Source organism: Anopheles nili, chromosome 2, assembly GCF_943737925.1.
Source record: "Anopheles nili chromosome 2, idAnoNiliSN_F5_01, whole genome shotgun sequence".
Classification (NCBI taxonomy): domain Eukaryota; kingdom Metazoa; phylum Arthropoda; class Insecta; order Diptera; family Culicidae; genus Anopheles; species Anopheles nili.
The window spans coordinates 67,623,034-67,647,508 of NC_071291.1; the positions used below are offsets into that span (position 1 = coordinate 67,623,034).

The window sequence follows — 24,475 nt, forward strand, 5'->3', positions numbered from 1 at the left end:
CCGGTAGGACTCCGTCGACTCCTTCGACGCGGCAAAGTGAGAGAACATCATTATCTCGCAAGTGCGTCTCCTACTTCCGCATTCTGACTCGCTTGTCTCAGACCGGCTCCATCGGCCAGGGTCGGTTGTTATCTCTCACTTTGATCATGCACCATTCTACCATATCCGGTTGTCGGAGAGCCGGTTTGCTGGACGACCATTGGCTTCGGGCCATCTTCCGCTTATTCTGCGCCGGTTGATGAATAGTCGGTTGGGTAACTTCGACTTTCTGGTGTTTCGCTCGCGCACCGTTTATCGCTCTATCAAGTGTGTTTCGAGCTCGTGTCGCAGTGAATGGATGAGGGTTTAAATCCGGCCTGCTTTTCGGGAGTACTGTAATTTGTTGATTGCGCGATTATATCCGAATCGCCGGGCTAATGTATTCAGGTATAATCAAGCTGTCAACAGTATGCGCGGCTGCCTTCGAATACATGCAAACAACCGACGCCAATGGCGTGCTGAATTGAGAAGCGCGTGATGCTGAAGAAAACGGTTAAACCATGGTAGGAAGTCGTAAAAAAAGCTGTGCGATATTGCTACACGTTCAGCAGAAATGGCTCGTTCGAAGTCATTTCCATTCTCTTCACACCTGTGCGAGCGTCGTAAATTATCCTTCATATCAGTTATATCCTTTCTCGATTGTTTCGATTACATGTTTTTCTTCCCCAGCCCATAAAGCTCTCATACCCTCGAATCGGACGTGTTTGTCGGGAAAGGGAAGTGTTTGTGAGTTTGTTTTGTTTTGTCACACTAAAATTCTCACCCCACCTCACAGCCTTTCAAAAGACCTTGTTGGTCTGCTTAGCAAAAAGAAAAATATTTCCCCGTAAAAGCAAGCGGACGTCTAGTTCGATTGTTGACGGTTTTTCGTTTCGTTTTGTTGCAATTACTAGCCCCGAACCACCCTGCTACCGAAAGCTGCCGTATGCTTTTGAACGGTGCGTTCTCGTGCCGTCCGGCAATATAAACGTTATCTGAAAAACTTGACAAGGATACCCCGCTGACCAGCCTTCACCATCTACCATACTTCGGTCTCGTGCGGGAGCTTTTCAAAACGACCCACCGGTGTGCTATTTGGGTCACCACTAGGTCCTTCCTACGTTTCCCTTCTCGTTCGCTCTCGTTATGCTAATGGCCGAATAAAAAGGGTCCTCTAGGTCTAGGAGGCAGCGCCTTCCATTGGCGTGTTTAGGCCTATCGGGTATGTGTGTATTCCAGTATGTTGTTTCCTTCGCTTTGTCCAACACAAGCGTAAAATGTGGCCACGGAACGGGTAGGTGACCGGTGTGTGAGTCGTTCGAAGGCAATAAAGAAAGGGATGGAAACAACAACAAAAAAACTAAATCTCCCATAAAAAAGCGCCCAGTTCCCTACGGACCAATCCAAATTCCATCCCTTTTCCCCAGTGTGCCTTGTTTTGGAGTTGAAACTCGACTGATTAGATTAGTTTTTATGAGGTTTTATGTTTTTGGTAGGTTAAACTTGTGCCCGCAAAATCGACGGTTATGCTAGTAACGCGAATAATAAGAGAGTAAAGATATATATTGTGACCTATTCGGTCATTCCTTCCAGGTGGTGCGTTTTTATATTCGTTGCTTCGTGTCAGGCCGTCCTGTGCTAGTGCTAGTTGAGGTTTAGATGGTTCAACGTTGAATTTTTCTAAAACTGAAGCTCAATTATATTAAAAAATATGTTTTTTGTCCAATACATCACTTTTTTTCTTGCCCACTTAAATGTATTATTTGTGATAGGATTTTGTTTTAAAAATCATACGAATGATAGAAAAGGTGAGGTCAAGATTTCTGGAAACATTTTCTTCATGGAATGACACCCTCTTAAAACTGCATCCTTTTATTGTATCATAATCTATCCATCAACCCATCATAAAGGTACCAAAAAAGACAACGGATGTTTTTGTGACTATAAAAACATTGATTAATGTCTGAAGTAAATACGGAAAACTCGCGTAGGTAACTACGGTAACTTGATTGACTAACTGACCGGTCTGGGAGTTCATTCGGAAAGTTAACGTTTTTACATCCGCAACCATTCATGCTTTTCACTTTCCCAATCATGAAGGACTCCTTCAATAACAACTCTTCGTAAGCGATGTAGGATTCTTTTTCACCTTTTCAAACCCTGGTTTTTCAAACTTGCTTCCTCTATCAAGTCCACCTGTCCACTTCTCGTTGCTCTTAATTTTAAATTTAAATTTCCTCCCACTCATCCCCACCAGACAAGCTCACGTTCATTTAAATTGGCGGCCAAATCAACCGAAGATAGAACCAATTTTCGGATTCGCACCGCCCATTCCCGGGTCGTAATTCAAACGCGGAACCCACTTTCACCACATGTGGCCGGCGGCGAGTTGATGGTAAATTCTCTCTTTCTTGCTCTTTTTCTCTCTTTCTTTCTGCCTCGCCGATTGCGTTATCTTTTCACCGAACGCAGACACTTTTCGCCCATAATGGCCGCCATGATCATCGCCCACTCGCACCACGTCTCCTGCCCGGTGTTGTTGGCCCAACCACCCGCTGTTTCTAGCGTGCATGAGGTGGACGTGGCGAGAAGCTTAACCGGATGAGTGATTTCATTTTTTCGCTCCAACGACGAGGAATGAAATGACTTGATTTTATTCTCCATTTCTTTCGACTTCGGTTCGCTGTTGCCCCTCCGGTGTGGTGCCGGCCTAGATGCCTGGTCCCGGGTGCCCCGTGGGCTGGCTTTAGAAATGAGCTGCCTGAGTTCCATTTCGCACCGGCCAAATCGCAGTAAAGTGTGGTGTGATCCCTACGAGCAGTCACACCCCGGCCCGTGTCCTGCGCTAGGACGCGTTATCGAAGCGATCATTGGCAAGGAGAGCATCCGTGGGCTGGAGGGCACGACGACACGTCCACTTACTTCGGGATGGTGCCGTTTTCGCCGTTGCTACGAGCGGCTGCGATAACTCATACGCGCTTAAAGTCGTAAAAAATAACGATAATGACAGCTACGTGATATTTATTCAGCCCAAGAATGGTACCGGCGATGGCGCGACGATGGCGATTGTCCTGATGATGGGTGTGAGGTCCTTCGCCAATGGCGGCCGAAGATGGCACGACGTCCACGGGTCGAGAAGTCAAGAAGGTCGAGTAATAAATGATTGCTTCTGGGTAATTAGTGAATCGAACGGCGAGCGATGCTTTTTATCGCCAATGTGATCCTTTGTGTGTGTGTCTGTGCGTAAACATTTGACATGCTCCACCATCATCCGGCAGAAGACAACCACGACGTTGTGCTCTCTCGTAGCTACGATGCCAGAAATTGAATTTCTCCCCACTGAAGCGCTTTCGTTTGAAGTGGCGCTCAACGTGAATCCCGAACGCGGTCGAGGGTGTGCCTATGTGCGTGTGTGTAACTTTGTGGAGCCAAATACATGCCCTGAAATTCAATCATCCAATCGCACAATGTAAACGACGCTGAAACGATCGGAAAACGTGTGAGCGGTTTGCGGGATCGGATCGTAGTTGCTGTGCAGGCGGTGTGATGGTGCTCGGTTGATGATAGATTGCAAAATTTGGCACTCACACAAACATGCGACATAGCAAAGAAAAAAGAGAGAGGAAAAGCGAAGCGAGGGAGAGAAATTTAAGCGCATTGGAAAAGCTGCGATTGAGATGAGCAAATTTGACAGCGCGCCTGCTGGTGACAATTTTTGGCACGGATTTTCTATCTCCGGAATTAGGTTTTCTCGCTTTTTTTTTCGAACGTAAAGGCTCTTTTTTGCCTTCCCGAATTGGGGACAGATCTCTTAGAATGGTTATGTGTGTGCGTGTGTGTGTATGGAGTTTTTTTTTTACGTTTCCCTGTCACCGATCCTCGTTTGATTTTCTTCTTTTCCAAGCAAGCAAGCTTCCGCAGTCCTTTGGTGGCGTTCACCCGCCAGCGCCGGGTTTCCTTTTTAAAAGTTATTTCCTTTCGAGTGCGGACATCTTTCGCTTTTCCTCGTTCCAGGGTCGCCAGCTGCAGGGGTAGGGTGAACCTCCGGTGGTGGGAAAATTGAAATCAAGGAATTCAATTAGCGAACGCCCGTGATCTATATTTGCGACCGACGCATTCCGTTTTCCGACCGTCGGTAAGGCATACACGGGCGGTCTTTGGTGACTTTTTTTTTTACTCGACAACACCCGATTATCTTTAGTCGCTGGGTTTGGCAGTTTTGTCGGAAATCAAATTGACCACCGTGGAAAAGTGTAATTTTTTCTCATCATAAAGCTGGCCAAGTCGCCGCTAAAAGCGACGTTTAGATATCAGGATACATTTTTATAACAATTTAAACCAGTTTTACATAGCTCTTGGTTTTGTGGAAATACAGATTACAGATCGGTGCATTATTTCAGTTGCTTGATGATTTTCAATTAAAAAAAAATACGTATAAAACAGTTTCATAACCATTAAAAAGCTTTGCGCATCTACAGTGTTGGTGAGCTTTTCCATTCAAAAATACTTGAACATCGAAGTGTACTTGACATTACTTACGTTAGTTCTTGATGCTAAGAAGAAACATCTCAACCTAATGAGCTTCGAGGAAGTAATGACCGATTTTATCTGCTTTATAGCAGCTCTCCCCGCCTACCTCTAATCCAATTTAGCAAACGATACGCCCCCTAAACACGGCGAGTCAGGACGGAAATTTCCACACCGTCAAAGTTGCCCCGGGTGCCGCTGGGAGTGGCACGTGTTGTTAATTAATCGAATTATCTAATCGTAAAAACCACACGAAACGTGGCATGCAAACCTTGGCAAGCTTCAAGAGCGCGGTTGTGCTGAAATCGCTGCGATCGATTCCGCTTGTACCCGTAAGCGCTAGATGACGTTCTTTTTTACGCCACAGAACTGTCGGCAAATAAAATACATGTACATACGTATTCGCAATAGCGCCGATCGGTGCAAAACACCGACCTCGTTATCTCGCTGTTTTATAGAGAAAATCTTTTCGCCCTTCGATAATGTTTTGCGTGTATTTTCTTACCGCTTCTTTCGTCTACCCTGTGGGGATACTGGAGAAAATTTGAAATCGATACAGATTAGGATCGAAGCTGGCGGAGCTTTCGCGCGGTGTTGATTGCGCGAGGCTCGCGGCTGGTAATGCGCTTCATTAAGAGTGTTTGATTGGCGGCAAAGCAATCCCGCGGGTTTGTACGTGATTTGTGAGCGAAGCGTGCCTTGTGTCGTATAGGCGGCAGAACCAAGAAGCGAAACACTTCACTGGTGCTACAGCTAGCCAGCTACAGCTAGACATTTGAGCGAGCTGATTGTGGGTACACAACTTCAAGAACTTTATGTATATGTGTTGCCGGGGGAGCTGATTGATCCCGCAGTTTCATGGCGTCGTTGATTTAATGTATCGTTTTTTTATGGCGTCCCCTGATGGCATTAGCTAAATGATAAGGTAGCTTTTCCATGTCCCAGTGCACTTATTGCGGCTCTAATGATCAATATAAATTCTTCGATGACACTCCAACGGATGTGTCATATCTTATCGCAGGCTTTTATATTATAATGGGGCCTATAAATTGTGATCATGAGCGCGTCCACATATTTCAATTATTCTTCGTTAATCGTAGCGTATGTTATATGAGTAGGTAAAATATAAAAGCTGGTAGAATTGTTCACTTTATAGAATCGCATAAGTGAAATGTTAGTGAACAACCATGCGCCTCCATCAAATCCTTTATCGCGTTGTTTGTTGTTCTCATTTAATTTTTGATTGTGAGTGCGTCCACATATTTTAATTATTCATAATAAAGTGTAGCATTGTAAGTGTAGACGGAATGTAAAAGCTGATAAAATTGATCACTTATTCGAATCCGATAAGGGAAATTTTAGTGAGCAACCATGCGCCTCCATCGGTGACAGATTGCGTATCGCGTTGTTTATTGTTCGCGTTTATTTTTTTTTCAAATCTTTTATTCTTTTCTTGTTTTTACAGCTTACGATGAATGACTTCAGCGTGCACCGAATTATCGGACGAGGTGGCTTCGGCGAGGTGTACGGATGCCGCAAGGCAGACACGGGCAAAATGTACGCGATGAAGTGTCTGGACAAAAAACGTATTAAAATGAAGCAAGGAGAAACGTTGGCACTTAACGAGCGAACGATGCTATCACTGGTCAGTACGGGGGTAAGTTTGCGATGCATTTCCAATCTAACAAACATTCTTGAAAAGTATTGGGTATTGATTTTCCAAGCGATATACACGATAACAATCATTATAGTGTAATCCATTATCTATTGTTTCGGTACGATCCGAGTTTTTCGTAACCAAAACAACTAGAATATATGAAATATATCTCCTTGAAAAACGATAAAACGGTGAAGCTGAAAAGTTCCTAGCCTTAGAGTGGCTTTGGATGGGCGAAAGAGTAAAAACCATTCGAACTGCCGGAAGTGTCCAATTTTCCCAGAACACAAGAAGTATTTGCCACTAGAGGCGAACACTGCGGAACGGATATCCTGCAGTTCGGATGAGTCGCAAGCAATTCATTAGGCGGACAGAAGTACCATTTATGGTTCTGCAGAAGATTAAGATGACGATTAGCGACGAGCAAAGCGTCGAGCGGGAGTGACAACTAGCGGATGATCATGTAGAGTAGCACCCTCGCGTCCGTACGTGAACGAAGTGTGACTTCGCTGCACTCCTCTCCGTTCGTTCTTGTGAGAAATAGAGCAGAGGCTTTGTGACTGCGCCGGAGGAACCCGAAACGGGAGGAAAGTTTCCTGAAAGCCCTCACTTACGTCATTTGACGTCCATCAATTACTTTGCCTCGGCAGCAGTTTGCACACTTAATATGAAAAGTTTTTCGCAAAACTTTCCCACTAAACCGTCCTAGTCACTGTAGCTCACGCGCCGAGGGAATAAGCGACGCGTACACTTCGTTCGCAACCGGTGCGGAAGTGTGAGATAAAAGAACGAGAGAGAGAGAGAGAGAGAGAGCGTACGCTTTTGTGTTAGAGGAAACAGAGCAAGGAATGATGAGGGCGATGCTATGGTGCACCGTTTCAACAGCTGTAGCTTCCTTTCTAACGAACTTCCGCCAGCACGTGTGGTTGGCTCGACGTACTCATGCGTTTTGCTTCTGTCTTTTCGTTTCCGGCACTTCCTGTCCTGTCCCACCCGGTTCTGCCACTACCATCATCTGTGCCGACCGTGCTGATCTTCGTCATCTTGGGTAGGTCGATTGCCCATTTATTGTGTGCATGACGTACGCCTTCCACACGCCGGACAAGCTGTGCTTCATCCTGGACCTCATGAACGGAGGCGACCTGCACTACCATCTGTCCCAGCACGGTGTCTTCAACGAGTCGGACATGAAGTTCTACGCAGCGGAGGTAAGCAGAAATCAGTTCAGCATGGCGCCGGCTCAGGAGGGAGAAGCTTTCGGGAACCTGACTTTAGTGGAGGGGTGGATGTGGCCTTAAAAAGTAGATTAATATGTTCGTCCGTTCGAGTGGTAAACGAGCGCATACGCAGAGGAGGAAGGTTGAAAGAGCGTTTAATTACGCGGAAATGTCCCCGGTGGATCGTTTGGAAACTTTTCCCGAACACCTGTGTCCACGGACGTGGCTGTGGCAGGATCACGGATTGACCGTTAATCCAAACTATCCTACACCGACCACACAAGCACTACTTTCTGCCGGATTCCGGTTGACCCGGGTGGTATGTTGGGCAGAAGAGATCGAGCAACCGGAACTGCCGTTCGCAGTCTGTTAGATGATGATTAACGAGCTCGAGCCAAACCGGGGCGGTACGAGAGCTCATTTCATGCCACAGCAGCGGCTCCACAAGCCGAAGGTTTATTTAAGTTTTAACGATCGATTTATTACATTGGAGTTGGCTTTCCAGTTTAGTCGTCCAGCCTCACAGGTGTGCCTGTGCGTGTGTGTGTTCTGAGGTATTTTTCCCTCACATGTTCATGGTCAAACAGTGTGAGAGTAGGCCAATTTTGGGATGGATAAAACCCGGTTACGTCCAGCTAATAGCATGCTGCTGCACTGACCACTGAGAAGGTTACGCGAAACAGGTGATGCGAATTAACATGAGCTTTAGTACGATGATTTATTGGCAGTCAGCGGTTGTGCGAGGATTTGCCCTTTGTTATTAGTCCCTTGGCACAACAATCCTGTTGCACCATTCGCGCGGCATTAACAAACCTTATAATCAAACAATGGAAATACTTCTGAAATGTTTCCAAATACCAACGCATTTCTTGCTGCTTTAGTATAATTTAAGCCTTGCTCTTGAAGTTTGAAATTCCGTTGAAAAGATGCCTAAATTCTTCGCCGTATGTCCAACGGCGCTTACCTTCCCGCGTTACTCGTGCGTATCAAAGTAATGGAATTAGGGGAAAGTTTCCCTACCGAGTAAGGCTCTCGCTAGTTGACTCAAGCCTTCGATAGGCGCCCGGAGGCTACGATACCTTAAATCGGTAATTTCAAAAGCCCTTCATTGAATCAAACTGATCGCGTTAAGGATATTAGTGAAGTTGTAGAGTTGCTTCCAATGGAGGGTATTACTTCGAGGTTTAGGAAAATAGAATTATACCATAAATATCTTAGATTCACTCGGCTTGCAGAAGCGGTTTACTTTTTGAGTAGGCAAAAGAAACTATGTGGTATATGAGGCAGCATCTTGTGCTGTAAATTTGGAATGCTTGTAAATGCTTGGAAATGGAAAATTTGCTATGCTTAAAATTGAGTTACGGACGTAAACTTGTTGAATAGCTTCCTTTGGCTGTGGATGAATAAATTATACCATTCTTCTGCTAAAGAAAATTCCGAGAAACATCTAGACCGCATCATCATGGCATAGTTGAAAGTCAAGTTTAAAGCTCTCTCGCACAAAAAGTACACATTTAATTGCATTCGATGCTTACACACGTTTTCCATTACAGGTGATCCTTGGACTCGAGCACATGCACAAACGATTCATCGTGTATCGAGATCTGAAGCCGGCCAACATCCTGCTGGATGAGAACGGACACGTGCGTATCTCTGACCTTGGGTTGGCATGTGATTTTAGCAAAAAGAAGCCCCACGCCTCGGTCGGCACTCACGGTTACATGGCACCGGAGGTCTTGTCGAAGGGAACGCCATATGATTCCAGTGCCGATTGGTTCAGCTTTGGTTGCATGCTGTACAAACTGCTGAAAGGACACTCACCTTTCCGGCAGCATAAGACGAAGGACAAGCACGAGATCGATCGGATGACATTGACGATGGTATGTAGAATTTTTATTTTCTTTTCTTAGCAACCTTCCCCGTTTCCCTGTTAGATTATGTATATCTGTAGCCTTTCTTTAATTGTGTTAAATTTAATTTGTCTAGAAAATAAGTAGTATTCTATGACTCTGAATAATCATATTTAATTTAAAAATGTAGAACCTACGGAGTGCCGTTGTTAGACAAATTGAAAGTATTCAGGTGTTCGGATTGCTTGCAGTTCCAACTGTTCTATAGAAGTGAATAATCCCGTCGTAAATGCTCCCTAGAAACACACTATCGTAGGACCCCTTCAGTTGAGCGTTTTCCTTATGTAGACAGCTTTGTGTTTTCCGTCCTCTTTGCAACATAATCAATTTAATGGGCACCGGTGCTTCGTATTTCTGTCGATTACCCTAATTGGAACCCTCAACACTAATCGCTTAGGACAACACAATCCGTTGCCTTATTTTTACCACAACCAAACGAACCGAATTTGTGTATGAATATTAAATGGCTATTTTAAAAAAGCAACCTTCGTGCTTGCAGAACGTAGAGCTGCCGGAATCGTTCAGCAAAGAACTGAGAGATCTGCTGGAGGGGCTGCTGCAGCGCGACATCGACAAGCGGTTAGGCTGTAAGGGAGGCGGGTGAGTGTACATGAACGGACGGCAGCATGTGCCAGGGAAGCCACTAAATAATTCATACTAAAATCAACATTCTCCGCTCAACCCTTGTCCCCTTGGCAGTGCGGAAGAAGTCAAGTCCCATCCGTTCTTCACCGGCATCGACTGGAATCAGGTGTACTACCAGAAGTACACTCCACCACTAATACCACCGCGTGGCGAGGTCAACGCCGCGGACGCATTCGATATAGGCTCTTTCGACGAAGAGGACACCAAGGGCATCAAGCTGACCGAGCAGGACCAAGAGCTGTACCGGTACTTCCCGCTGACAATCTCTGAACGGTTGGTGTCACGCTCGTTCAAGTGGCGGTATTGTGAACCCTTGTGAATGATATTCTCTTGCTTTTCTTTCTTCTTCTCGAACTCACCCTCTCACAGGTGGCAACAGGAGGTAGCGGAAACGGTGTTCGAAACCGTCAACACGGAGGCGGACAAGCTGGAACAGAAACGCAAAGCCAAACAGAAGCAGCGCTTCGACGCGGACGAGAAGGATTCGGATTGCATACTACACGGGTATATAAAGAAGTATGGCGGTTCGTTCGCCTCCGTCTGGCAGACGCGCTATGCCAAACTCTATCCTAACAGGTACGTTGCGGCACCAAAACGGCGTTCTTGTGTTTTAATGTTCCACCTCACGTGACACGTTCTTCATCCTTTTCCAGACTGGAGCTGCACACCGAAAGCGGCAGTACCAAACCGGAGCTGGTGTTCATGGATCAGATCGAGGAAGTTTCCCCGGACTTTGTGCAGTTCAAGAACGAGCAGTGCGTGCAGATCCGGTTTCGGGACGGCATTCGCGATGGAAAGCTAATCCTCACAAACTCGGTAATGGCGGAAGCGAGTCCTGGAGTGCAATGCACCGGTTATTCGATCCAATCAATACTTATTGTTGGTTCTCTTCTTACAGGATGAAATCGGTTTGAAAGAGTGGGCCCTGTCTCTGCGAGCGGCACACAAAGAAAGCCAGGAACTGCTCGGGTCGATGGCGAAGAAGGCGGGCAAAATCTACGGCACAGAGGGCCAGCGTGTTGCCGCGGACGGGAAACAACTCGGTGGTAGCGGGGCGACCGCAGGCATGGTCATCTCAAGCAGCGGTGGAACCGGTGCCGGTGGCGCAATCGCCGCTAGCGGCCAGAAGAACACCAACGGGGGCTCCAACTAGCGGTTACTGTTGCGATCTCGGTCCTGTTTCATAGAACCGAGTCGTCTGAAGGAACCACTGCTGAAGATGAAGTGCAAGGACACCTAAGCACCGGGCCAGCATCCGATGCCGCCGGTCGGTGTCCGTCGGCGCCGGGTACTGGTGGTGTGCTGATCGCGGTGTGCGCTCGCTGCATATCGCTGTTGCAATGCGCTGCGCTTGCAAAGTATTACCATTTCATGACTCCGAGTTGCAAAACGGGTTTTTTCTACTAGTGAAAGCAAAATTCTATCGGGTTCTTAGGCGAAAGCTGGGAGAGCAAAGACGTAGGTGGTTGACTATACGCACATGCACACGCGCCAGGGTTATGAGGATTAGGGTACTGTATGCGGCTGGCCTTTAACCATAGGGCACACCAAGGTGGTTGATCGCGTGTGATGATTGTTCTTGTTTTTCTAGCTGATACACGGCACAGAGGTCCCGCCGGGTGCCCTGCGCACAGTCACGTTTATTGTGCGCATATTTATTACGACTGATCGTAGGGACATTGTGAGAGAAGCGAAGATGCTTGATATTTCGTAACCAGTGCAGGAAAGTGATATTCGATCGGTCGCATCCAAAGAATGCCGATATATGCCGGCAAGCTGTAGCTGCTAGGCTACGGCATTAGAATTGAAGATTAGGCAGCCTGTACCGCTGTGCGTTGCATTCAACCAGGGCTTGCGTGGCTTTCAACTTCCTTCTTTCGGGTGTTCTAGCATAACCGTGGTCGATTGCCGGTTGGAAAGCGTGCTCTGTAAGCGCACCGTTTGAAGAGCAAATAATCAGACCTAGTGATAGCACTTGCAAAACACAAGCAAAACCGTAACAAATCGACAACATACAAAACATATTTAGAATAATGAATGTGTCAATTTAGTATTGTATTACGACGACGTGATAGCTGAGAGAAGCCAGGCCGATAAGACTATGGAGCGATGAAGAAGATGATAAAGCAGAAACATAAACTATAATACCCGGGTAGCCGTGATACGGGGAGTATTAGCATTACTTAACAATAACGCAACCGTTAGGCACACAACGGTATCGCCACAGTAACATAACGTACACTACACGCCGCTATATAGAGCAATCAATCCGACACTCTTCCATCAACAGCACAGTACAGTATCCAGCAGGACATACGCATTAGTAGCCTACTGAAGCAGAAGACTCTGCTTAATTTGCACCACGGCATTCTGCGGCATGGTTTATCGCTCCACATTGCATCCATCGTATGACCTCTGGATCGTTACGAGGATGGAAAAGGACGATGACACCGTGAGTTTTCGATAGCCGCAAGATTAAGGGCGTGTGTTTCATACGGTTTTTATTTCTGTTGTCGCCGCTCCTAGATCAAATACAAATGATGACAATAGAACAGCGCAAGCACACCATTAACAGCAGCACAAATAATCAACCATAAAGCTCAGTCAAGTTACATGGACTAAGCGCCAATGATCATGGTTCGTAGAATCCTGTGCATCTGACGCATCCTTCACGTACTTTCTGACTCTCTCTTTGTCTCTCTCTCTCTCTCTCTCTCTCTCTCTCTTTCTATATATCTCTCTCCTTTTTTTTATTTTGCTCTACCGCATGGTCATTGGGTCGGTAGAAAAAGAACACTTTTGAGATGCATTATATACTACAAACTACATAACAAAACGCGCACGAACAATCCTCAACATAGTGAATAGGCAGCAGGTCAGAATGCTCGGTAGGTAAGAGAACGAGAGCGAGTTTCCTCGACATTGGATGGGGGAAAAACCCCTCTAAGAAAAATATTGTATTTTACAATCAATTAGGTAGGTGTCCATTTCCGCACCATTTTCGCGTCGGAAGAAGTAAAAACACTTGCGCGCAGCGAAAAGGGGAAAAATAATAGAATTCTTGCATTCTAATGGGGGAAAAGGGGATCGCTACCCATGTGTATCTAGGGCAATTCGATGGTACTCTGAATGTGGCAATAGTGTTAGTAGTGTGTATCCCTTAACCGAATGCAAACAGAATTGGTTTGCGACCAGCTACTGGCGTAGGTCAGTACGTACGGTAATAATTAAGTAAGGAAGAAGTTCATTAGTAACATCTGTAATTAGATGGTGAACTTATTGCAGAAAGGTAGACAGCTACCGGGCGTAGAGGTTTGGATGAATGCAAACGCCGCTGCGTTCGACTCGGATGCTGGCGAAGAAAAACCAAAAAGCTAGGCAAAACAAAACAAAAAAAATATATGAGAAAGTAACATATAAATTCAGCAGCTCACTGTTATGCAACACCAAGACTTTAGAGTAGATGATTTGATTTCGTTCTTTCATCGTTCACGATACATTATTATCGAGCGTCGAATGCGAGACAACCGACATCACACACAGTGGATATAATGTTAAACTTTTAATTGTATTTAACAGTAATGAAACGAACACGAACCCAATCAAACCACCAGGAAAATTCATCACATACGGCGCGCAGAGAAGAATGCATTTAGTGAACAAACCTATAATTAATTAGGACACCTCTTACATGTTCGTTGCCAGGAAGACCGCCGATGAAGCGAAAACCCCGTAGAATTACGGAAACGTGCGCTTCTGTATACACGGAAGTCACCGAGGCCAAGGTAGTTACAGAACTAACAAACCACTTAGATGATAATTTTTGCCTTGAGATGTGAAATGTTTTTCATGCCAGCCATCCTTTCGTTCAAAATCTGAAAGCTCTTGTTACATTTCTACGACGCTTTGATCGATTTTCGAACTATTCAAAATTGTGCTTGAAACAGCTTCAGAGCGGCATATAACAGCGTTAAATTTAAATTCGATTAAAAGAATAAAATCTCGGAAAAATAGCAAACTCTTCTGCTATCATGCATTCGTTTCACCGTCGCGTAGAAAATCATCGAACTCTAATGTACAGATTGCCAAGCAAAAGGTCAGAAGGTAAACTTTGCTAGAGCGTCGGGATTCTCAGGCCCCATATGATGGAAACTTTGCACGGGAACCGTTTCCACAAGATGGAAATTGTAAACAATCCCAGGAAGTGTGGAATATTCTGTTGAATGCTAGAGCATATACGGCAGTCACAGCAACCTGTAGTCAATCGGACAAAAAAAGAGAAAAGCCCTGTACATAATTCGGCCACTAACCTCCGTTTAATGTTTAGAACGTGCGTTTGCCGCACGGGTGTTCGTGATCGTAGATGATATTATAGGTTCTGAACGCAACGCCTCTTGATTCCGCATGTTTGTTATTTCGTTTTCCCTAATCAACGCGGTACCGCGAACGGTTGGTTGCATAAAACGGATTCCGATAGCTCTAAATGATGGCAACTTTGTTAGGAGGGCAAAAATAACACAAACGGATGGTATGGCCATAGTTTGCGAGCAGATGGGGTAGCTCCACGGTTAGCCCGTTCAAGCATTCGCCGGATGATTATTAAACATTACATAGTATTGTGTAGGTACCAGGGATATAATACACACAATTCAATAAAAAGTGCAACGTGTGCAAACCTGCTGTATAGTAGTCTCCATAAGCAGATATATATATATATATATATATATATATATATATATACATTTGTTATCCCCGTGGAAAATCCCTCAGTGTAGTGCATTTAAAAAGTTATACATGTAGCTGAGGTCAGTTGGTTTCGTCGGATGCACGATGCCATATCGCTTCGTACAAAGCCAAGAGTGTCTCCTCTTGAGTAGCACAAACATTATTATTAATAATACAAAGAATAAAATTGGAAATTATAGTGATTGAAGCTAGTGCAAAAATTACAAGCGTAATCTGAAACGTCAATGTGTCTGTGTGTGTCATTGCGAAACATTAAAGGCCGGCGGGAAGGGAATGGTATTTTCTATAACAAAACAAGTGTAACCCTACTCAGTGTGTTTATTCATGCGATCGCCGTTAGTGTGGTGCATGTATAGAAGCCCACATAGCAGGAGGAGGAAAAAACCAACCGCGCAAACAATATGTGCATTATATATATAACACATAATTAAGCATGAGATTGGCTGAACGGTGTAGAAGTTTTTAAAATAAATAACCCACAGAAAAAAAAGAAGGTTCAAATGATTAGGCGCATCGTTTACCTTTGCCAAAAAATAGATGGAATAACAAAAAATAACAGATAAAATTCTAGTGTTCGCTAGTGCACACTATTAAAAGAAAAACCTCCCCCCGTGAATTGTATGTGTTAATTTAACTGTGTAGCATTTACCGAGTACGATTACATGTTTGCATCATGCATGGATATAGGTGGAAAATGGATAAAATTATAACTTAAAAATACGGAAAGCGAATATATACACTTCTCCATTCACACATTGTTTGGGCGGTGTGTATGCAGAAGCTGAGGTTAGGGATCTGGAAAACAGGAATTCGTAAAAAAAACAAAAATCGTATGTTTTGCTGAGATTGCCTGTGCAGACCAGTGGCTAGATGTTTAACGCATAAAAAACATTAAAACCGAAAAACAAAGAGAGAGAGAGAGAGAGAGAGAGAGAGATTATGGAAGAAGAGAAAAATATGAACAATTCCAGCATAATAACAAGACATGGCTGGAGCTGAAAAACAGAGAGCTACAGAAACAGAATAACAAAATTCGGCGATAAAAATCGTTAAAGATAAAAGAAATAATGGGGGAAAACTGTACTTGTAAATAACACCGGGTGTTACAAACATTGCAACGTGTTACAAAATAAAACATAAAACGAAGTAATAAAAGAAGAAAAATGTGAGTAGATACCAATGGCATGTAATGTTTGAAATGCGTGGCGGCGTTTAAGAAAGAATTTTTTTTACTGTAACTTATTACAAATAATCCTACGGATACAGAAAAAAGTGGCGCATGGTTGCGAAATGTGACACTACAGAATAGATGAAACCATGTGCATATCACTATTTTTTGTCTTTTCCAGACTTGTCGAGTAGTTGTGCAACGTACAGCCGGTTCCCGATGACCATCTCTAAGTAACCATTCAAGCAGTGTTGCTGAACAGCTTCGTTTTGTCAGGTACGTTTATTTTACTTGGGCTCTGATAATTCTTGTATATTGTACGTTTTGTAATATTATACAGCTTCACATATTGAGATGTTGGTGCATTATTTTCTACTAAATTGTCTAACCACATTGCTTCCGAAATTCAAAATACTGCGATCTTTTCAAGTCCAGCGAACCCTTTCCGTCGCGTGGCAGAACATTTTGTGACTGTTCCCATTTCTGGTCCAGCTCAGATCAACTAAGCTACTTTCAGTCTTGTTTCGGTCAAAACCATTCCGGACTTCAAGCCGATCGGACGTCAGGCGGATCGAAGCTCTCGAACTACCCGTTTTCCACCACCGTTCGTTGCGCCGTTTTTTGTGATTGCCCCCTGACCAGTATCAGCTTTGTTGATAGCAACGGTTCAACGGCTTGCTGAGCGTGTTTTAAAATATAGATCGAAGAAGGCAGCGACGCAGATTTTTTTCGTTAGTGACACACATATAACCCGATTACACTATGAGCAGCAAATTGGCAGCGATAATTTTGTTGGCGGGAGTGATTTGCCTCACGTTTTTACCACCGTCAATTAGTGCTGCAGAGTTTACTAGTTGCGGTAGGTTCGAGTGGGCTGTGGTGGCTATTTCTGTGCTATTTTGAAACGTGAATAACGTTAACATTACTTGTTTCATCCTCGCTGGATATAGCCAATGAAACTGCCATCGGGAAGTACTCCTTAGTCGAGGTCTCGAACTGCGCGGATAGCGATGCATCCTGCACCCTGAAACGCAACACCAATGCCACCATCGCCATCACCTTCACCAGTTGTGAGTATCGATTTGCTTCGAAACAATGTAACTCATCCGATAAGGTAACGGCGATGACTCAGAAACGTTGCTCTTTGTGGGCTTCTTGCGGCCACGTGTTGGAAGGTCGTAGCCTTGACATAGAATGGACATTGCACCGTATCTAGGATGCGCGATCTGTTTCCATCTAGAAGTGACATTAGGAGTAATTAACGTAATAATCGTCACCATAATAACCGACATCGTCGTTTAGCGTCTAAGGTCATTTCCTTTAAGTGGTCCAACGTTTTCTTTTTTCTATCCAGTAATGTAGCCGCTCTAACACATGCTCTCTCTCTCTCTCTCATTTCTTTCGTTTTTCTAGCCGAGGACCTTCCGGATCTGAAGGCGGTCGTACACGGTATCATCCTCGGTATGGAAGTGCCATTCAAACTGCCCAACGATAACGGCTGCACGGATAGTGGCCTCGAATGTCCGCTCACAAAAGACACCAGCTATCGCTACAGCACCACCCTGCCGGTTTTGAAACAGTATCCAAAGGTAAGAACCAATTTATCGTACACGCATTCACCAAAGCAACTGGCTTTATAGCTTGCAATCCCTATACGCGTTGTTAGAGAGTAATTTCTTGGGAATGATGGCACAACAAATTTTGCTTATCAGTAATCGTACATGTTTGGAACATGAGCTCATCCAACCATATCAAAACAAATAACCAGTACTTTTTGTACCATGTTGTACCATTGTTTGGCGGTTTCAATTGCTCTTTTTATATCGTAACTAGCCAACGGAGTGTAAAATTCATGTAATGTACATCTTTTTTTTCAGGTCTCTGTCGAGGTGAAATGGGAGCTCAAATCAGCAGACAAGGATGTGCTGTGTGTGCTGATTCCCGCTAAAATACAGTAGCTGTAGTTGCTCTGCAAAAACCTTCCCTCCAACCATCACTCACACTCCACCCAACCGTCCTGAAGGGAGGCTAGCTGACGCTCGACCACGTGCTATGTTCATCCTTAACCTAATCGGCTGACAGGAGGACTTTAAATGGAGAGAATTGAAGTGCCAGCAATTGACCGCTAGAAAACATCTACCCGTGCCGTAAATCACGCGTTGTTCATTCTTGCGAGACACGATCACCTGCCCGAACCGGATGGGAGCGTTATTCATGCCGTACATCTTCCCGTGTGATCAGCGCCATCCTCCCGTCCACGCCACTGGTGGCCATCGTGCGTAGGGAGCCGCCTAATCCGTTAATTAGATTACAATTGAAAGTGGAGTCAATCCAATAAACTCACCCTCTCCGGTTTTGCTCGTAGACGCGGCTCGGGCCGATTGCTTTATTCTTCTGCTTGCTGGTGCTTTACTCGTGTGCCGATCGTATACACACACGTAGTTCTGTACCAGCGGCACGATAGATCTACGGAAATGATGTTTTTTTTACTCAAATTAAATTCAACATGCCACCAACCACCACCATGCACCCATGGAGCGAGGGGCTGCATCATGCGAGTGCAAGTGCAGGAGGGCGGTTGATTGTTTGATTGCATTTAACCGAATCAGTGGACCGGTGCAGCCTATCGCTGTTGTAGCCGTTTCGATGCGCGTGTTAACGTGCCAGCTACGATAAACTTGTGGGTTGTAGGCGATTTTTTGCTTCAATAACTGCGCTGTTGGGTGGGAATTCAAATAGTTTGAACTTATGAATCACAATAGCTTCTAGATAGAACAGGGAACGATCGAATGAAACATCTAAGTTAGCTAGCTTTTCTGATAATTATGTGGAAATACTACATGGAATAAAGATGCCTTTTCAAAACGTTATTGAAGCTGTAAGTCTCGTCAAAATGAATCAAAATGAAAGAAATCGAAAGAAATTTTCGCGAGGTAAGGTACTCTTTTTCATAGATTTATTAAAATTCCGAAATCTCCACATCAAGGTGAAAGAAATCGAAAGAAATGTTGCCTCCTGGCTGGTATGCGCTCCTGCTACTTTTTTGGAAAAATTTAGGTTTTTCGGATTTTTTGGCGATTTTTCGGAGATTTTTTTCCGGATCCGATCGACAAAAAAGTGACCTCCTGGCTGGTATGCGCTCCTGTTACTTTTTTGGAAAATTTTCGGATTTTCGGATTTTTTGGCGATTTTTTGGAGATTTTTTTTCGGATCCGATCGACAAAAATGTGACCTCCTGGCTGGCATGCGCTCCTGTTACTTTTTTGAAAAATTTTCGGTTTTTCGGATTTTTTGGCGATTTTTTGGAGATTTTTTTTCGGATCCGATCGACAAAAATGTGACCTCCTGGCTGGCATGCGCTCCTGTTACTTTTTTGGAAAAATTTCGGTTTTTCGGATTTTTTGGCGATTTTTTGGAGATTTTTTTTCGGATCCGATCGACAAAATGTAACCTCCTAGCTGGCATGCGCTCCTGTTACTTTTTTGGAAAATTTTCGGATTTTCAGATTTTTTGGCGATTTTTTGGAGATTTTTTTTCGGATCCGATCGACAAAAATGTGACCTCCTGGCTGGCATGCGCTCCTGTTACTTTTTTGGAAAATTTTCGGTTTTTCGGATTTTTTGGCGATTTTTTGGAGATTTTTTTTCGGATCCGATCGACAAAAATGTGACCTCCTAGCTGGCATGCGCTCCTGTTACTTTTTTGGAAAATTTTCGGATTTTCGGATTTTTTGGCGATTTTTTGGAGATTTTTTTTCGGATCCGATCGACAAAAATGTGACCTCCTGGCTGGCATGCGCTCCTGTTACTTTTTTAGAAAATTTTCGGATTTTCGGATTTTTTGGAGATTTTTTTTCGGATCCGATCGACAAAAATGTGACCTCCTGGCTGGCATGCGCTCCTGTTACTTTTATGGAAAATTTTCGGTTTTTCGGATTTTTTGGCGATTTTTTGGAGATTTTTTTTCGAATCCGATCGACAAAAATGTGACCTCCTGGCTAGCATGCGCTCCTGTTACTTTTTTGGAAAATTTTCGGATTTTCGGATTTTTTGGCGATTTTTTGGAGATTTTTTTTCGGATCCGATCGACAAAAATGTGACCTCTTGGCTGGCATGCGCTCCTGTTACTTTTTTGGAAAATTTTCGGATTTTCGGATTTTTTGGCGATTTTTTGGAGATTTTTTTTCGGATCCGATCGACAAAAATGTGACCTCCTGGCTGGCATGCGCTCCTGTTACTTTTTTGAAAAATTTTCGGTTTTTCGGATTTTTTGAAGATTTTTTTGGAGATTTTTTTTCGGATCCGATCGACAAAAATGTGACCTCCTGGCTGGCATGCGCTCCTGTTACTTTTTTGGAAAATTTTCGGATTTTCGGATTTTTTGGCGATTTTTTGGAGATTTTTTTTCGGATCCGATCGACAAAATGTAACCTCCTAGCTGGTATGCGCTCCTGTTACTTTTTTGAAAAATTTTCGGATTTTTTGGCGATTTTTTGGAGTTTTTTTTTCGGATCCGATCGACAAAAAAGTGACCTCCTGGCTGGTATGCGCTCCTGTTACTTTTTTTGGAAAAATTTCGTTTTTTCGACAGAATTTTCGGATTTTTTGGAGATTTTTTTGGAAAGGTAGTTTTTCTTTCAATTTCTTTCGAATTAATTCATTTTAACTACTTCGGAATTTCAGTTTTTGTTAAAAAATATATGTTTATTTCACGATTTTTATTCCACTTATGTAACAAAACTAAAGTAACTAAAGTAAAGTAGCATATTGTTTCGATTTCTTATGATTTTATCCGTTTTGACGATCTCGGAAATTTAGTAAAACATCTTTATTTCATGATTTTGTTTTACAAAAGTATAACTAACATTCTTCCATATATACTAATAATCTAATCTTTAAAATTACCTATATTAAACGATTTAAAAACGTCGCTCTGCTGATACAGGGTGATTACTAAGACCGTACAAAGTGATAAGGGTGGTTTATTTATGCTCAACCAACCCCTGCAGCGTTTGACAGCAAGTTGACGGTCCTTCCATGCTGTAATGAAAGAAAAAAAAACAATGAAAACATTTTGCATTTGTCAAAAGTTACGTGAAGTTGTGGAATAATATCGGTTGCAATAATCTTTTTCCACGGCCGAAAAACAGCAGGCCGTGATTGAATAAGTGTGCGCTGGCTGACAAGAGCCCGTAATCTTCACGGCTGCTAACCACCACGAAGAGATGTCCTCGTTTGATCTCAAAGATGAATCTGAGGTGAAGGAGTACATCGAGAAGCTGGGCGTCGAGTACCGGTTCGGTTGTTATTCAGAGAAAAAACCGGAAGGTAGAGTTCCTATTACCATTCAGTCCGCTAGCAAGGAATCGTAACCGTAGAACTTCGTCTGTTGATTTCAGTGTGTCACCTGCTCGGCGATTATCTCGAGGGCATTCGTAAAGATTTCGAAAAGGCCGCCAAAGTGTACCGGTCAAACTGCGATGATTATAACTACGGCAAAAGCTGCCTTAAATACGGCAATTACACCTTCCTCGGTAAGGGCCGCGCTGCGGAGAAAGGTGACCCGGTAAAGGCGTACAGTTACTATGAAAAGGGCTGCAAACTGAACGATCCAGATGCCTGTCTGCACAGTGGCCTGTTGCTGGTGTCGAAGCTTATGCCGAAAGAGATCACCCGGGACGTATCAAAAGGCTTCGAGCTGCTGAAGAAAAGCTGCGACATGAACAACGCAGGCGCGTGTTTCTACCTGTCGGGCATGTACATATCTGGAGTGTTGAAAGAGGAGTACCAGGGATCGAAAAAGGGAACCCACGGTGCGGTCGAATCGGTCCCAAGCGAAGCCAAATCCATGGACCAGCGGCCCCCGGGTGCTTACGTGGTTGAGCGCAATATGGAAAAGGCGTTCGAGTTTGCGTACAAGGCTTGCGAACTGCGCAACATGTACGCCTGTGCCAACCTGAGCCAGATGTATGCGAAAGGCGACGGTACGCCACAGGACGAAAAGAAGGCCGCCAAGTACAAACAGCTCGCGCTGGAGATGCAGGATGAGGTGAAAAAGCAGCAACAGCTCACATTCCAGCAGGGACTGAACCCAACGTAAACGCACTAGCGAACCAGCAGGGTAAAGAGAGAAATTCACGCTAGGACCACAAGGAGAGAGAAAGAATGAGCCACAGGAGTTATAGTTAGTTATCTTGCGTGACCAGTTTTGTTGGTGCGCGTGTTTCACGCGCCACCGTCCGATGGCAATGTCGTAGCAAGACGCTTTAAACGTTTTAGTTTCAGTGTTCGATTGTGGTGTGGAAAAAAGAGTGCATCGTGTGAGCGTAGAAAGCCAGCTAGCTCCAGAACTTCTGGCCCGTAGGGAAATCCGTTGATCACTTGTTCGACCGTCCGACGGAGGCTGATTGCAGATAATATATGTTGTTTCGTTTAGAAGTTTAAAAGGTATTATGAAAATTGTTTTTTTATTTTACTCCGCACCTCGAGCGGAAACTTTTGTACGTTTTCCATGCTGCATTGCCGACAGAAGGTGGCACCGTAGAAGAAGCTGCACTCGGTCGCTTTGCAAACCGTGCGCTGGCAGAGGTTGCAATCCGCGCCCAGGATGAGATAGTACTCGCAGGACGGTTTATCGGGCACGGCTTGCGGTGGTGGCGCGAACGGATCCCGCATTACGTAACTATCCTCGTGCAGCTCAATTTTGTTTGCAAATGGTGGTCGACGGCCGCGATAATCGCATGATTCGCTCATACCACACAGCTCACACACGAACGCAACTGTGGTAGGTGGTTCATTCGTTGTGCAGGGAGTTGCAGTGGAGGGCAATTTTTCGCTATACGATTCTGCCGTCGAAGTAGGCTCTGCCGAAGTCATCTGTCAAGAGTGGTGCAGGAAACACGAAAAGAAAAGAAAAACAAACAGAAAGCTACGCTTTACAACAACATAACGCTCGCTCGGGTGGGTGGTTAAAGCTGGACTATTGTTTTAGGAGCGCGCAGTTGCTTCACTGGGCCACCAGAATGGTTTGCGTGTACGACAAGGAATGGCGCTGTCTCCGCCGCCCACATTCAGCGTCAGTTGTCCACCAGGCAGGACCTTCTCGATGCGTAATAAACCGACACCACGTGTACCCTCAAATCCTCGAAGTTTACCGACGGCGGCACCGTCTGCGTTTTTGATTTCTGCATCGGTCAACGATTCGGCAGGCAGCGATTCGAGTGGCGAATCGAACTCCAAAGGCATCAGGCGCTTCCGTATGACACCGGTGTGATACGTTCTTGCAGTCAGCTCCTGGCCGATGTAGCATCCCTTGTGGAAGCTTACCCCGTGCAAGTAATCACAGTTGCATTCCAGTGGAAAGCATTTCCCGTCCGGTAAGTTCTTCTCGCCCTCTCCCACGCCGAGCGAATAGCGGAAGGTTGTGAAGGATAGTGGGCTTTGCGCAGGACCTACGGCACTGGTGAAGAGACTGCTTAGGCGCTCTGCAGGATCCGATTGGTCTTTGTCGGCCAACACTCGGTAGCCAAGTCGAGGAAGGCGCGGATCTCTAAACGCATGTAAATGACCTCCAGGACAGCTTAGGCTATTCGGTGTCGTCGATTCCGAGGGTTGCTCTTCATCCAGATCCGCTCGGAAGACAACCCACAACTGGAACGTTTCATCTTCCGTCACCTGTACCTTCTTTCGTAATCGGTAAAGTTTGAGGTGCTTTTCTAGCCGTGATGCCACGCTACTATCACACTCGATGAGATAGTCGTGTTCCTCGGTTCCAGCCGGTCGCTTGTACATCAGTGTATCACAGAAAACTCGCCCGTTCGCCTTGAGAAACATGGTGTACATGGTTCCGCAGTGCTCGAAATGGCGCATATCGTTCGTCATGAGTCCTTGCAGGAAGCTGACTGTGTCTGGCCCCTGCACTCGCACAAACTTCCGCTCTGGCAAAGGGGCAAGGCTGAGTGAGGCTTGGACCGGCACGGATTGATGAATCCATCGGTTGGTGCCGGAGCAATTTGATTTCGCGGATTGTTTGCTTATCAAAGCAGGCCACCGTTGGTGTGCGATATTGATGCACCGACGTAGCAGCATTCTGAAGCCGCCGAGTCCGATCCTCCCTACCGATATAATGTTTTAATGCGCGCTACCAAACATCGCGCATATGCCGAACAGTTGCCACTACCTATACTTACTACAAAATCGTAACCAACTTCCGCACGGTTGTGTTTTGCACAGTAAATATGTTTTACGCTGTGGAATTGTCGAGGGTCGAATACACGGAGGAAGAAGAAACCCGTAAACAGCTGTGCGAATGACAGGTGCGCGCTGTCAAAAGCGTGTAAATGAAATATCAACAAAACGTAAAAAGGTAAATCAATTAACCGCCATTGGTGTTTAGTTGTTACCGGCAATGTAAAAATCATGTAAGTGCATTATATAAAAAAACAGGCTTTTCAATACGCTGGATTGCATCCACGCTATCATAAGCGTGGAAGTATGTCAGCGCGTGGTACTGGTGCTTATGTTCGAAATTCGAATTACCGTCCACAGCTTGTCAACATAACTGCAGTGGTAACAACAAAACAAATCAA

The 24,475-nt window shown here is 44.8% G+C and overlaps 5 protein-coding genes across 5 annotated transcripts in view; 3 read left to right on the plus strand and 2 right to left on the minus strand.

The window, feature by feature from the left end:
- The window catches only part of LOC128721963 (G protein-coupled receptor kinase 1), a 75,908-nt gene extending 64,781 nt beyond the window's left edge, over positions 1-11,127 (plus strand). The window contains exons 6-13 of the mRNA XM_053815774.1: positions 6,011-6,202; positions 7,255-7,410; positions 8,973-9,299; positions 9,811-9,929; positions 10,029-10,247; positions 10,344-10,550; positions 10,628-10,790; positions 10,873-11,127. Of these exons, the coding sequence (XP_053671749.1) occupies positions 6,011-6,202; positions 7,255-7,410; positions 8,973-9,299; positions 9,811-9,929; positions 10,029-10,247; positions 10,344-10,550; positions 10,628-10,790; positions 10,873-11,127 (1,638 nt within the window). The remainder of the gene's footprint in view (positions 1-6,010; positions 6,203-7,254; positions 7,411-8,972; positions 9,300-9,810; positions 9,930-10,028; positions 10,248-10,343; positions 10,551-10,627; positions 10,791-10,872) is intronic.
- Positions 11,128-16,441: 5,314 nt separating this feature from the next.
- LOC128720814 (NPC intracellular cholesterol transporter 2 homolog a) lies at positions 16,442-18,252 on the plus strand. The gene is made up of 4 exons (XM_053814510.1): positions 16,442-16,747; positions 16,839-16,958; positions 17,302-17,477; positions 17,766-18,252. The coding sequence occupies exons 1-4, from the start codon at positions 16,651-16,653 to the stop codon at positions 17,844-17,846; spliced, it is 474 nt and encodes a 157-aa protein (XP_053670485.1). The 5' UTR covers positions 16,442-16,650; the 3' UTR covers positions 17,847-18,252.
- A 2,765-nt stretch (positions 18,253-21,017) lies between these two features.
- Positions 21,018-22,328, plus strand: LOC128721041 (cytochrome c oxidase assembly factor 7 homolog). Its single transcript, XM_053814751.1, has 2 exons — positions 21,018-21,215; positions 21,287-22,328. Exons 1-2 carry the CDS (start codon positions 21,113-21,115, stop codon positions 21,985-21,987), a joined length of 804 nt encoding a protein of 267 aa, XP_053670726.1. The 5' UTR covers positions 21,018-21,112; the 3' UTR covers positions 21,988-22,328.
- Positions 22,329-24,086, minus strand: LOC128721042 (cysteine-rich DPF motif domain-containing protein 1). The gene is made up of 2 exons (XM_053814752.1): positions 24,077-24,086; positions 22,329-22,763 (listed from the first exon to the last, which is right to left on the minus strand). Exon 2 carries the CDS (start codon positions 22,761-22,763, stop codon positions 22,338-22,340), a length of 426 nt encoding a protein of 141 aa, XP_053670727.1. The 5' UTR covers positions 24,077-24,086; the 3' UTR covers positions 22,329-22,337.
- On the minus strand, positions 22,750-23,975 carry LOC128721040 (putative transferase CAF17, mitochondrial). The gene has a single exon (XM_053814750.1). The coding sequence runs from the start codon at positions 23,973-23,975 to the stop codon at positions 22,875-22,877; it is 1,101 nt and encodes a 366-aa protein (XP_053670725.1). The 3' UTR covers positions 22,750-22,874.
- Positions 24,087-24,475: the final 389 nt, after the last annotated feature.